Source organism: Sus scrofa, chromosome 7 (genome assembly GCF_000003025.6).
Source record: "Sus scrofa isolate TJ Tabasco breed Duroc chromosome 7, Sscrofa11.1, whole genome shotgun sequence".
NCBI classification, from domain to species: Eukaryota; Metazoa; Chordata; class Mammalia; order Artiodactyla; family Suidae; genus Sus; species Sus scrofa.
This window is the reverse complement of record NC_010449.5, coordinates 51,422,758-51,437,296: the sequence shown is the minus strand read 5'-3', so window position 1 is coordinate 51,437,296 and position 14,539 is coordinate 51,422,758. Positions and strand designations below refer to the sequence as shown.

The window sequence follows — 14,539 nt, the reverse complement described above, 5'->3', positions numbered from 1 at the left end:
GTCCCCTTTCCTTAAAAAGCCAGTTCTCGTGGCTTAGTGGTTAACGAACCTGACTAGCATCCATGAGGACATGGGTTTGATCCCTGGCCTCGCTCAGTGGGTTAAGGATCCGGCGTTGCCGTGAGCTGTGATGTTGGTCGCAGATGCAGCTTGGATCCTGTGTTGCTGTGGCTGTGGTGCAGGCCGGTGGCTTCGGCTCCAATTTGACCCCTAGCCTGGGATCCTCCATATTTCGCCAGTGCGGCCCTAAAAAGACAAAAAGACAAAAATAAATAAATAAAAAAGCCAGTTCATAGGCCAAGTCTTCTAGAAAACAGGTCTTGTATGTTTCCCACCCTTGTCCCTCACACTGTAGGTTCTCAGAATCCTCCCCAAATCATTGAAATACCTTAGTATATGTATAGTAATATGTATTCAGTACTATTATTTTGTACTATTATTACTGTTTCTCTCTTGATCTTAGTTGACTGTTGGCATATGAACTCTTTTGTTGAACTGTGGGTTCCTGGATGACCAGAATTAATCTTATGTTTCGACTAGAGCAACTACCATGTGTTTTACATATAGTAGGTGCATAATTAATATCTGTTGTTGAATGATTGAGAAATGTGTATCTTCCCCTGTTCTAAGCTATGATTACTCCTTCCAATAATTTTCTTAAAGGATTTAGTCCAAAAAACTGAAGCCGAGTTTTTTTGTTTGTTTTTATTTATAATAATTTGATTCAACGGAGTTCCTGTTGTGGTGCAGAGGAAATGAATCTGACTAGGAACCATGGGGTTGGGGGTTGGATACCTGGCCTCGCTCAGTGGGTTAAGGATCTGGCGTTGCTATGAGCTGTGGTGTAGGTTGCAGACACAGCTCGGATGCTGCGTTGCTGTGGCTGTGGCATAGACTGGCGGCTGTGGCTCCAATTTGCCCCCTAGCCTGGGATGTCCACATACCATGGGTGTGGCCCTAAAGAAAGTAATAATAATAATAATAATTTGGTTCAAATACTGTGATAATAAATGATTGTACAATACAATTACTTGTGTTTATTTCTACAGCTATTTAGTGAAAAAATAAGTGGTGTTGAAGGAACGAAACTAGATGACGAATTTCTTGACATGGAAAGGGTAAGAGAACACATAATGTAAACTGTATTATAAATATGATTTTTATTATGATATGAGATACACTGATACTGTGAAGGATATTAGAGTGGGGATCTAGGATGTTTAGATTCAGGTGTGGATTATGGAATCCAAAAGGCAGTTCTTTCTTTCACACTTTGAAGTCCAAAAGAAAGAGCCTGGATCCTGGAAATGGGCTATGGCTATCTGGCTCCCTCTAGTGGACAAAAGTCAGAATGCTCCAAAGATGGTCCATCTTGGCAAACACCTTAGGCCTAAGTAATTGTGATATCTTGGAGAGCAAAATGTACTTCTGGGGCAAGACTCTTCAAATACATAAATATAAATTTAATATGTGGAAGATTCTGACTTTGTTCCCATGGGTTTCAGCAGCTTCATAAGAAATGAACCAGCAGTGATAACTTGGATAGGCTGTTTCAGTCTTTTCCAACCTGTGACATGAGGATGATAATGCCTCATATGGGTATTTTGAGAATTATGAAAAAAAAAAGAAATTAATGTGTGTGAAAGCATTTAGAACAATACAGTGAGCATGTTACAGAAATGATTGTAAACACAGGAAGATTGTAGATTCTCTGTCCCTGAACAATTTTCCTGGTCAGCTATGTGAAGCAGTTTAGGTGGAGGCAGAAGTGGGACCACCACTAACTATCAACTTCCTCAGTCTCCTTCCCCTTTGTTTTGGGCCCTTTACACATAGCCTTGTTCTAATAATTAGACTCTCCAGATGAGAAAGAGCAGAGAGTAAGCAAAACACCTTTCCTCAGGTGCAACATGGAGGATACAGGCTGTAGCAGGTGGAGCTTTCAGCAGATGCTCCAAATGGTGCCTGGGGTTGGAGGGGGTTAGTCTCTTCAGGATACTCTGGACCTGGCGACACCAACCTCCAGGGAGCTCCTTGTGTTTTGGATGAGCATAATACATTTTCTAGAAAAGCTTGTTTTGTTTTGCTTTTGAAAAAAAGTTAATTTCTAAAGATTGAAAAACATAAAACATTTAAACATCATTGGCATACTTAAAATTACTTTAAAAACCTCTTGATAAATAAATATATTTTATATAGCTTTATTCCTAACAAAACGATTCAGTTGAAGTGTTAAATTTAAAACCACATTTTGGAGTTCCCATTGTGGCTCAGCAGAAATGAATCTGACTAGCATCCATGAGGTTGCAGGTTTGATCCCTGGCCTTGCTCAGTGGGTTAAAGATCCGGCATTGCCATGAGCTGTGGTGTAGGTCACAGACATGGCTTGGATCTGGTGTTGCTGTGCTCTGGCATAGGCTGGCGGCAGCAGCTCTGATTGGACCACTAGCCTGGGAACCTCCATATGTCACAGGTGCAGCCCTAAAAAGACAAAAAAACCCAAAACAAAACCTAAAAGCACATTTCAGGAATTCTATTTTTGGCTGAAGGACCAAGACCTTTCTTGTTTCCTTCCTTTCCCTCCCAAAAACCCAAGTGAGTGATAGAAGAAATATAAAAATAAAATCTGTTATCCATTTTATTATAGCAGTGAAAAGCATGGAAATAGCTAACATGTGACAAAGAAGTTTTAAGGACTTTCTAGAAGAGGTGAATTAGACAATATCAGACCTGCCAAAAATAAGACGCAGAAATGACCAAGTAATGGAGAAAGATATTCCATGACAAATGTTAGCCATACAAAAGCAGAGGAACAATAATAATGTCAAAGCAAAATTTGAATTTCCAAAAGAATACTAAATGGAAAAAGAAAATTTTTTAAAATTATAGAGAGAACATCATGTAGTCTATCAGGAAATTATAACAGTTGTGAATCATTATGCATCACATAACATGGGACCTAAATATGTGAGGTAAAAACTGCCTGAAATACATGGAAAATTGACAGAAATCAAGAGTAGAAGATTTTGCATATCTTTCTCATAAAATAACAGGTTAAATTGGTGATAGTAAATAGGACTATAGAAAATTTGCACAAAATATTTTTAATAACTGATTATAAATAAATAGAGGTAACTGAATTCCTCAAATTAAGAATTCATATTATTTCAAATTCTTTTAAAACATTTCCAACAATCAGTTATTTCCTGGGCCTTAGGGAAAAACTCAACAAATTTCCCAAAGTTAAATCATAGAACACAAGGATTACACGATGGTATAGTTTCCAAATTCTGGATGTTTAGAAACTGAAAAACATGTTTAAAAAAGTTCTTATTTCAAGAGGAAATGAGAAGTAAAATTAAAGATCACTTAGTCATGAGAATTCTGTATGTCAAAACCTGTGATATATGACTAAGTCTTAAATGCATTTAATACAAAATAAATGTTGGAGGAAAGTGAATAAATCATTCAAGCCAAAAAGCTAGGAAAATCACAACAAAGTAAATCATTCTAGGCAGAAGGAAGAAATCAATTTGGAATAATGAGGGTTTAATAAAATAGATGACAATAACAACATAAAGGTAGGATAAATAAAATAAAACCAAGAACTATTTTTTGAAATACCACCTCTGTTAAGTGTGAGCAAGACGGAAACTACATCAGGAATAAGAAGGATATAATGACAGATGTGGCTTCTTTAAAAAAAATTTTTTTTAAAGAGAATATTACAAACAGCTGTCAGAAACCAAGGCTGCCAGCTCTCTAGTTCAGAGGCTGAGTTCTGGCAGTGTCAGTGGCACAGGGTTTGGGGAACCTCCAGGGTAGGGTACCAACACAAATGGAAATTCCGGATTTAATTAACAAAGATCCCCTCACACCAGGTAGACTTTACAAAAATAACTTTCACTTATCTATGTTGTTCTCTTTGTCCTGATAGTTCACCAAGATATTTGCACCACATTTTATTAACCTGAATACACACACTCACCCTCCAATATCCCCAGTTATTCTTGAAGGGAGGTCTTGTTTTAAACTTTCTTGTTTTTAAACTACATGAGGTTTTTGTTTGTTTGTTTGTTTGTTTGTTTGTTTTTGTCTTTTTAGGGCTGCATCTGTGACATATGGAGGTTCCCAGGCTAGGGGTCAAATCAGAGCTGTTGCCACCGGCCTACACCAGAGCCACAGCAATGCCAGATCCGAGCCATGTCCGCAACCTGTGCCACAGCTCATGGCAATGCCGGATCCTTAACCCACTGAGTGAGGCCAGGGATCAAACCTGCAACCTCATGGTTCCTAGTTGGATTTGTTTCTGCTTCAGTGTTCATCTTGATTGCCTCTATGAAATCCTTAGACATTTATCACCAACCAGTTACATAATTAAGCAGATTCCCTTATACATTCAAACTATAAAACAAATGCAGGGCATTGGTTTCCTCAGACTTAAAATCCCAAACAGGATGTTCCTATGCAGTAACATTTCGTGTAGCTCTAATAAAACATACACAGTAGGCTCTCAAGTTCTCGTAAACATTTCAATTGTTTCAAACTTCATAAACAATTGAACACACCAGAGAAGGTTCAACAGTTACAAAACTTGTTACCAGGTCAGGTGCAAATACATCCCCGAGAGCTCTCTCACACACACACACAGACACACAGACACACAGACACACAGACACACATACACACACAGACACACAGACACACACACACAGCTAGCCCATGTGTATCATAATGTAGGTTTGATTAATTTCTTCATCATTTCTGTACTGTTTTGTTTTGTTTTGGCCACATCCATGGTATGTGGAAGTTCCTGGGCCAAGGATCCAGCCATGCCACAGTAGCGACCCAAGCTGCTGCAGTGACAATGCCAGATCCTTAGCCTACTTTGTGCAAGGACTCCTATACTGTCTTTTAAAACCTTCCTGGGGCCCCATATTTAGGCATTCAGCTAAAGGCAACGACTACAATTTCAGGGTGGCTAAGATTGCTTGGCTGGAAGCTTCTGACCCTGAACAGATCATGGTTATTTATGTATGTATGCATGTATTTTGGTCTTTTCTAGGGCCGCACCCTTGGCATATGGAGGTTCCCAGGCTAGGGGTCCAATCAGAGCTGTAGCCACCAACCTACGCCAGAGCCACAGCAACTCGGGATCCGAGCTGCATCTTCGACCTACACCACAGCTCACAGCAACGCTGGATCCTTAACCCACTGAATGAGGCCAGGGATGGAACCCACAACCTCATGGTTCCTAGTTGGGTTCGTTAACCACTGGGCCAAGACAGGAACTCCAGATCATAGTTTTTTAAATTATAAAAATGAATTTGTTTGTATTCTAAATCACTCCCTGCTTGCCTTTTTCCTTGGTAGTGCACAGTAGACATTTCCCCGGTACATATAGATCTTCCATATGTATTTCCCCGTGTGATTCCTTTATTTTGATGTTTCACAGTGTATCCAGTCAGTCTCCTATTGATTATAATTTTGGTTGTTTTCAGTTTTTAATATAAAATGGTATAAGGAACTTCTTTTTACATCCCTACCATTTGCTTGTGTGTGGCTAGATGCTAAACCCCTGGAAGTATGATAGCTGGCATGTTAATATGCTCATTAGTAGCTAGTTCCACCTTGATCTCAAAAAGGTAGTATCAGAGTTCCCTTTGTGGCTCAGTGGGTTAAGAACCCAACATAGTGTCAGTGAGGATGTAGGTTCTATCCCTGACCTCGCTCAGTGGGTTAAGGATATGATGTGTGGCCTACAGTGGCTATGGTTAGACCCCTAGCCTGGGAACTTCCATATGCTGCAGGTGCAGCCCTAAAAAGACAAGAAAAAAAAAAAAAGGGGCTGTATCATTTTGCCCTCCTGGTGTATATGAAAGGACCCATTACTCCACACCAGTGTCATACCTAATATTGGGTCTAATCAATTGTTTTTTTGTCAACCTAGAAAGTGGAAAATATCTCCTCTTAATTCATAAGTTTCCTGAATATTGTGTTAGATGTTTATAGGCAACTTGTGTTTTTCCTATTTTATGGATTTCCAGTTTACATTCTTTTCCTTTTTTCTAATTGGGTTGCCTTTTTTAAAAGTGGGAGTTCTGGGTGTAATGGATACTAACCCCCCCCCCCACCTTTTTATATTTTACTTTCTGATCGCCACTTTTTTTTTTTCTTGGGGGGGGCATATTTTGGCCCGCTCCCACAGCATATGGAGGTTCCCAGGCTAGGGGTCAAATCGGAGCTGTAGCCACCAGCCTACACCATAGCCACAGCAACACTGGATCCTTAGCCCACTGAGCAAAGCCAGAGATCGAACCTACAACCTCATGGTTTCTATTCGGATTTGTTAACCACTGAGCCACGACGGGAACTCATTCGATAGCCACTTGTATCTTTTTATATTTTACTTTCTGATCGCCACTTTTTTTTTTTTTTTTTTTTTTTTTTTTTGTCTTTTTGCCATTTCTTGGGCCGCTCTCACGGCATATGGAGGTTCCCAGGCTAGGGGTCCAATCGGAGCTGTAGCCACCGGCCTACACCACAGCCACAGCAATGCAGGATCCGAGCCCCATCTGCGACCTACACCATAGCTCACGGCAATGCCAGATTCTTAACCCACTGAGCAAGGCCAGGGATCAAACCTGCAACCTCATGGTGCCTAGTTGGATTCATTAACCACTGAGCCACGACAGGAACTCCAAACTTTGTGTTTTGTTTCTGTTCACTTCCGTTTTTCATGTTATGGAGTCAGAATTTCGGTCTTTTCATTTATGACGTTTGGGTTTCAGGCCACGCTTAGATATTTCCCACACCAGTATTTCAGAATATTCTCCTGAATGATTTAGTACTTTCACAATTTGTTTTTAGGTCTATATATTTTGGGGGAGTCTTTTTTTTTTTTTTTTTTTTTTTTTGTCTTCTTAGGGCTGCATCTGTGGGATATGGAAGTTCCTGGGCTAGGGGTTGAATCAGAGCTACAGCTGCCGGCCTATACCACAGCCACAGCAACACTGGATCCGAGCTGCATCTGTGACCTACACCACAGCTCATGGCAATGCTGGATCCTTAACCCACTGAGCGAGGGCAGGGATCAAACCCACAACCTCATGGTTCCTAGTTGGGTTAGTTTCTGCTGCACCACGACAGGAACTCCTAGGTCTATATTTTTAATCCTGTATGTAGTATGAGGTATGAAATAAGTTTATTATTAATTTGTCAAGTTTTAGCAAAAAAGAAAAAGTCAAAATTGTGATGGGTTTGATTAATTTTACATGTTAATTGGGGGAGGATTTACATGTTTCTAAAACTGAATTTTTCCATCTAGGAATGTGGCTTTTCAAGTTGGTATTATATACATTTCTCATAATATTTGCTTCTTATTTCTTGTTTTTAACTTGATCCTTTTTCCTTTACATTTTCTTTTGACTTATTGATGGTACAAAATAAAGCTATTGAAATGTGCATAGTTTATTGTATAGTCTCACATTCATTTTCTGGTTAACCAACAGCTAGAGTATCTGGGAAGGGTTTTGCATAAGGAAAGATTCAGTTTTAAACTGGCAGGGAAACTTTTGATGTTAGCATCTTCTGCCCACAGAACAGAAGAACGTGTATTTTAGTGATAACGCTAGTGATGAGGATTCTTTTATTGTTGACTTACTGAGGTGGTTTCTCATATGAATCCATGCAATGGCATCCTTATATAAGAACAGAAATTCAAACTCATCCAGCAGATGAGGAAAGCGTGGCTCAGAAATGTCCAGTCTTGCTTTTGAGAGACCTTCAAGTATAGTCCGTACTCTAGTAGAGCATAATACCTTGTCCAAATTTTCTAAATGTTACATTAATATTCATTTAATGTTGAAAAAGAAGTTAGTATTCTCCTCATCATTGGGAGGAGCCGTCATTGGAAGGATGTCCCAGAATCAAAAGGTTAAGAAAATATTGTCTCTTCCAAAAATGTTCAAAACATTCATTTGGATTAAAAATCATTATAATGGTATTGTTATAAGTATTAAATTAATGAAAATTATTTCTCTGTTTTGCTGTGAATTTCCTGGGTTTATCATTTACCAACATTTGTATGTGTTTCTTTTTTTTTTTTAAGAAAATAGATATTACCAATAAAGCTGTTGCAGAAATTCTTTCAAAAGCCACAGAATATCTTCAGCCAAATCCAGGTAAAGTTGGAAAATGTCTTGAATCATTCAACTGTTCATCCACTATCACAGACTCTCATAACCCAAGTTTAGTGAGGGTGTGGTTGACGTGATCTACAAATGATATCCTCTGTGCCCTTATAATGAAATGCAGTTTTTTTTTTTATGGCTGGGTAATATTCTTTTTTTTTATTATTATTTTCCCACTGTACAGCAAGGGGGTCAGGTTATCCTTACATGTATACATTGCAATTACAGTTTTTCCCCCACCCTTTCTTCTGTTGCAACATGAGTATCTAGACATAGTTCTCAATGTGAAATTCAGTTTTTTAAAGTTGAGTGACTCAAGGTAGTTGCAGTGAATCCTAGCTGATGACAAACTGAGCAGTCAATTCTGTGAACTATGGTGACGCTGTTTGGTTGGAGTCTTGGTCTTAGCAATAAGACACTGCTAAGCAGAGACTTTTTTTTTTTTATGAGATGCTTAAGAAACCCATTCAGTGTTTTGTAAATATTTTCTAATTTAGTCATTTCTTCTTTTTCAAAAAATTTCTGCTATCCTAGTCTAACGGTGTATAAGAATTTGAAATAGCTTTCATGCCGTGGCTCAAATGCTACTGAAATGAGACATGTTGAATATGAGAAACACAAGAAGGTCCAGTGTTACAGCAGCTTCTCCTCAGGAGGTCTTTAATTCCTAGGTATTGAAGCAGCATGTCTTGAGGTTTTCCTCGGTTCTAAATTATAAAATCCAAGAGGGGGCGTCCATGCTTTGAATTCTGTGGATTTCCAAATCTGCCTTTATTTTGTATGAATTTATTATTTGCATGTAATTACTGGGATTCCCTTGGCTGTTGGAATCGGCACACACAGAACCATCTGAAAATATAGAAAATTATTTTTAAAACATAAGTTGAATAAAATACGATGTGCGGGGAGGGTGGCAGGCTTAGAATTCTTTAGAACTGTACAGCTGATGATAGGTTTAAAAACCATAATCATGTATCTCTTTGTTGACTTCATCAGTGGTTGAACCACAGAATCCCTTTTGCTGATAAATCAGTCAACACATATTTAGCAAATGCTTCCTCTGTGCAGGGGCTTTCCTGGGCCCTGGGATATATGGTTAAGTTAGACAAGGATCCTGCCCTCAGTGAGCTGACACTGGAATAGGGTAGCAGAGTGTTGGCCAACAGTGGAAGTATCTACTTGGACAGAGACCCCTGGTGATGTATGAAAAAGACGAAGGGAGGCCTAGCAGCCTCTAGTCTGGTTTAGCGCCCTCGGTCACAGGACTGCAACATCCTGCATCCCCTTCTGATAGTGGGGAAGAGGAATGGAGTGTGTATGTGCATGCGTGCGTGCATGCGTGTGTGTTGGAAGGATGAAGCCTGTATGCCTGGGAACCACGAGGGTAAGTTCTTTGAGGCTGAAGTGGACAAGGTCCAAGAAGGCTGGCACTGTGAGTGTCTAAAACCTTGCTACTCAAAATGTGGTCCACGGACTAGCAAGACCAGCATCCCCTGAGAGGTTTAGCAAATGCAGAAACTTGGGCTCATCCCAGACTGATTCTACATTTTAACAGGATCCTTGGGTGGTGTGCATGCACATCAATATGTGACAAGCACTTGTCTAGAATACATTAAAATAAATATGTAATTATTAAAATAAGAGAAAATAAAAGTGTGTCCCTTCACTACCTAAAAGTATTGCAAAAACCACCGAGAGAATAACATCCCAAATCCTTAGCTTGGTTTTCAGTTCATAGTCACCTTTTCCCGTAGATGTTTCCTGAATTGTCCTGGATTCACTTCTTCGGCCAAACCAGCCTACTCTTCATCTGTTGGTTATACGCCATAAGCCATAAGCGTTCCCCCTTCTGCACCTTACACTGGTTCTGTGCTTTTGGGGGCATCTTTTCATTTCCATTCAGCATATTGTTATGTTTGCCTTTCCATACGCCACCCCAGACTTTACATCTTGTATTCTCTGCCTTCCTGTAACTAGAGTATGAGCTCCTTGAGGGCAGAGGCTGGCTTAGGTCTCTCCCAGGAATTAGCATGGTGTGGTACACGGACCAGGATTAGGAAACACTCATGGTCCAAGGCAGAGAAGGGAAGGGCCCAAGCAGTGGCTGCCCATCATGTCCCTTGGGTCGGGGAGCTGAGCCACACCTGAGGGACCATCAGCAGAGAATCCAGTTCACAGTGCGGCATCTGTCTCCTGCTGGCTCTGCTTCCTAACTAGGCGCGTGCAGGGCAGCAGCCCTCCACCATGCTGTTGAATATAATCAGTCTGGATACCTTCTTGGGGGTGGAGAGGGGTGTTAACAACCAGTTCGTAGTTTGAGTCATCTACCTGTGTTCTCTGTTTGCAATTGCTCCCCAGGAAATTTGCCCAAGTGTCAGCGTCTGACTCAGTAAGGTAGCCGTGGGTGGGGTAATGATAGCCCTGGTTACCAGTATTTGGAATCAACAGTGTGTGCCATGATTCCCATTTTCCATCGTGGCTGTGCGACAGTGCCCTGAGCACCCACCCTGGGTAAGAATCTAGAAAACCATGCAAGACACAGGGTCACGCATGGTCCCTTCATGTCTCAGGTCTCTGACGTTTTGTCCAGGGTGACCTCGATTTTGCCAGCCACGTTTGGTAAATGCTGTGTCCACCGTGCCACTTTAAGGAATTACAAATGATAATGTTTTTAAGCATACAGAGCTAAGCTAGGAATGCTGAACACTGTGTCGAAGATCCGAGGACAGGTGAAAACCACTGGATACCCACAGACAGAAGGCTTGCTGGGCGACTGCATGCTCAAATATGGGAGGGAGCTCGGCGAAGGCTCCACCTTTGGTGAGTATTTGCACATCACCTGGAAAGCTGAGAACGAGTCCTGTGTCTGTTTTAGGTTACACACAAAACCTGCATTTTAACAACCCTTATTATTTTTTCATATTGTCAAAGCAATACATGTTCATTGCAAGTTTAGAAAACATAGGCAACTAAAATGCCAACATCACCTATAATCAGCTACCCAGTGATAGGCCCAATTACACTCTTTGTTGTGTAGCTTTTATAGATTTTATTTTTTCTTTTTAAGGCTGTACCTGTGGCATATGGAAGTTTCCAGGCTAGGGGTTGAATCAGAGCTGCCTGCCCTCCTACACCACAGCAACAGTAACACAGGATCTGAACCACGTCTGTGACCTACACCACAGCTCACAGCAACAGCGGATCCTTAACCCACTGAGCAGGGCTGGTAATTGAACCAGCATCCTCAAGCATCCTCATGGATACTTGTCAGGTTCATTACCGCTGATCCACAATGGGAACTCCTGCTTATTCTTGTGTATTCACATACACCTTTAAAAAATTAAACTGGGGTTATAGTACATATATGCTTATACCCTTTTGTCATCTGCTTGTTCCCACTGACTATAGTATGATGCATGTCCTAAAACAATCTTCTACCATATTGTTTTTAAAGGCTGCATAATATTCCAGGTATCATATTTGTTCAATCTATCCCATTTACTGGGTATTTAGATTTGTTCCTTTGTGTAAAAAAATTTCAGGGGTTCTTCAAGCCTGGGAGTTGAGACCCCAAACTCTACCTTTTTAAGACGTCAGTTTGGAAAACCCCAACTACAGGAAGAGAGTTCAGTTTAGTGCAGCACTTCCCAGAAATGTGTTTTAGAAAACCTCCAAACCTCCAACCCTCATTGTGTATAGAACAGCCTGCAAATTTCTGCAGGTGCAGAAACACCAGAGAGTAATCTGGCTAAAGCTGCCCAGCCCTGCCCACACCCAGCATGGCTGGCCTGGGCCTCATAGCAAGGGCAGACCCTCCTCCCCCTGCTGAAAGGCTGTCCCGTGGGACACTGCCAGGCTTTCTTTGACGTCTTAGAGCCATCTCAAGAATACAAGGAGTGGCCTCAAGAAGACCTAGCAGCTAGAAGCTGAGATGAGGTTTTGTTCATTTATTTCCATTGTAATCTTTATTGGTTAATACTTAGTCCCTGATGAATGATCCTTTTATTGTTTACAAAGAGCAATTTTGTTCTTGAGCTTCTAAGGAACCCTTGGTGCCAGGTCACAAAACTAAACCAGTTTGAAAAAAGAAGCTTCCACCCCATCTAGTGGCCAATATGATAAATGCTTCGGTCTGTCTTAGCCTTGAAATTGTATTCTGTATAGTGGAGAAAGTGCAGAATAGAGAGGAAAAGCAGGAAAATAGAAAGACTTTCTTGTTTTAACTTTTTCTTTTTCCTGAGTCAAGAATGCAAAGTCCCAGAGAGAGGACCTTGTTACACACTATAGATCATCACAAACTTTTGGGAAAGAGTTCAATAAAAAGACCACTAACTTCAAGTTAGGTCTGCTAAAGAATTTTTTTTTTTCTATTCAAGGCAATGCACTGATAGAAGTAGGTGAATCCATGAAGCTAATGGCTGAGGTGAAAGACTCTCTTGATATTAATGTAAAGCAAACTTTTATTGATCCACTTCAGTTACTACAAGACAAAGATTTAAAAGAGATTGGGGTAAGTTTTCTAAGGTATAAATCTGCCTGTTGCTACTTAATATGATGTGTATATTTGAAGTAATTATTCTACATTTCTACAGGGACTCAGTGAAAGCATCATCTTATCGTCAGTCATAAAAAAAAAAACAACAAAACAAAACTCAGTTATGTTTACCTGGCTCACTGAGAAAGAATCCCAGGATCAATTAGCTCTTCATTCTGTATCTTTTTGATGCCAGCCAGAAGCCAAGCTCAAGATACATATTTCTGCATTTACTTCTCACATAACAAAATTATTTCATAACTTTTTATTTTTTTATTTTTTAATTTTTTTTTTTGCTTTTTAGGGCTGCACCCATGGCATATGGAAGTTCCCAGGCCAGGGGTCGAATCAGAGCTACAGCTGCTAGCCTACGCCACAGCCACAGCAACTCAGGATCCGAGCCACATCTGCAACCTGCACCACAGCTCACAGCAACGCCATGACCCACTGAGTAGGAACTCCAGTCGTAGGCCATGTCTTCTTGTGCTGATGACCTTGAAGGAAGCCATACAGAAAATCCACTGGACAACGCTGCTCTCCCACTTGACCTGGTTCAGTAGGGTAGATAGCCGTGGACACAAATGTGGAATCAGAGCAGTGAGTGGGAGAGATGTGCAAAATCCACTTAATACCTAAATGCTGCAGTTCCTGGTGCAAAAAACATTTCTTTTTCTAAATGGTCTTTTTTGTTACTCAGCTGTGGTTTGATGTAGAAACTGTATAAATCTAAACTTAAATCATGTAGATGACCAAGAACGAAGAGTCCAATACTCAGAAGGGTTTTCATAGGCTCAGCTGTGTTCTACATACCTTGGACATCCAGAGTAGAGTCTGTTTATTTAATGTACGACTGCATAGCTGTAAAAGGTTTTGTGAATTCAAAGCACATTCATTCACAAACATTTCTTCACCCATCAGCAGCCAGGCTAAGCCTGGTTGTCTCTGTTTTACCACCACATGCGTGGAGGCACAGAGGAAATGAGAGACTTGCCCAGAATCACAGAACAATAAGGGAGATGCTTCTGATGTTTTGTTCCATATGCTCTTTGCATCCAGTCATTATGGAAGTGAGAACCCCAGTGCTTCCCGCTAAAAAGAATAGTCAAGTTACCCACATGCTTCAGTGGGACCATCTGTTTTCATATATACTTTCCATATCGAGTATCTGTTTTCCAGGGATTATAGCCATAAAGTCCTTTTCCCTGTGTAATTATCTTCTCTGTAGTGTTTCTGACATGGGATCCCTCTGCTTGTACACAAACTGATGAGGAACTTGCTGTCACACAAAGCAGTGCCTTCCATGAATGGACACGTCTAATATTTATAATTGCTTTACTTTGTTAAAGAGATTATAGATTTTTTTCATTTATTTATTTAATCTTTTTTTAGGGCCACACATATGGCATATGGATGTTCCCAGGCTAGGGGTCCAAACAGAGCTGTAGGCACTGGCCTACGCCACAGTGATAGCAATGCCAGATCTGAGCCGTGTCTGCAACTTACACCACAGCTCATGGCAGTGCCAGATCCTTAGCCCACTGAGGGAGGCCAGGGATCGAACCTGTGTCCTCATGGATGCTAGTCACATTCGTTTCCACTGAGCCATGATGGAAACTCCAAGAGATCATATTTTTTTTTAAAAAAAGAAACCCCACTGTTTCAGAGGTTGCCTGTGAACATCTGTCCTCTGTGTGTATCACATTCATCCATGGCATTCATTCAAGTTGTTCTATAGTTCTTTCGCAACTTTATGGGAGATACATACCTATTCTAGGGGGAATACTGGAAATTTGTTTTTGTTTTTGTTTTTTTC

The 14,539-nt window shown here is 40.6% G+C and overlaps 1 protein-coding gene across 3 annotated transcripts in view; it reads left to right on the top strand.

The window, feature by feature from the left end:
- Positions 1 to 14,539, top strand: part of SH3GL3 (SH3 domain containing GRB2 like 3, endophilin A3) — a 133,163-nt gene that overhangs the window by 76,957 nt on the left and 41,667 nt on the right. For 2 of the 3 annotated variants that reach the window (XM_001929079.5, XM_021098876.1), the window contains exons 2-5: positions 1,050 to 1,118; positions 8,111 to 8,183; positions 10,869 to 11,012; positions 12,569 to 12,702. In XM_001929079.5, the coding sequence (XP_001929114.2) occupies positions 1,050 to 1,118; positions 8,111 to 8,183; positions 10,869 to 11,012; positions 12,569 to 12,702 (420 nt within the window). Of the gene's footprint in view, positions 1 to 1,049; positions 1,119 to 8,110; positions 8,184 to 10,868; positions 11,013 to 12,568; positions 12,703 to 14,539 lie in introns of those variants that run through there. The other variant, XM_013978029.2, reaches the window with a different exon arrangement.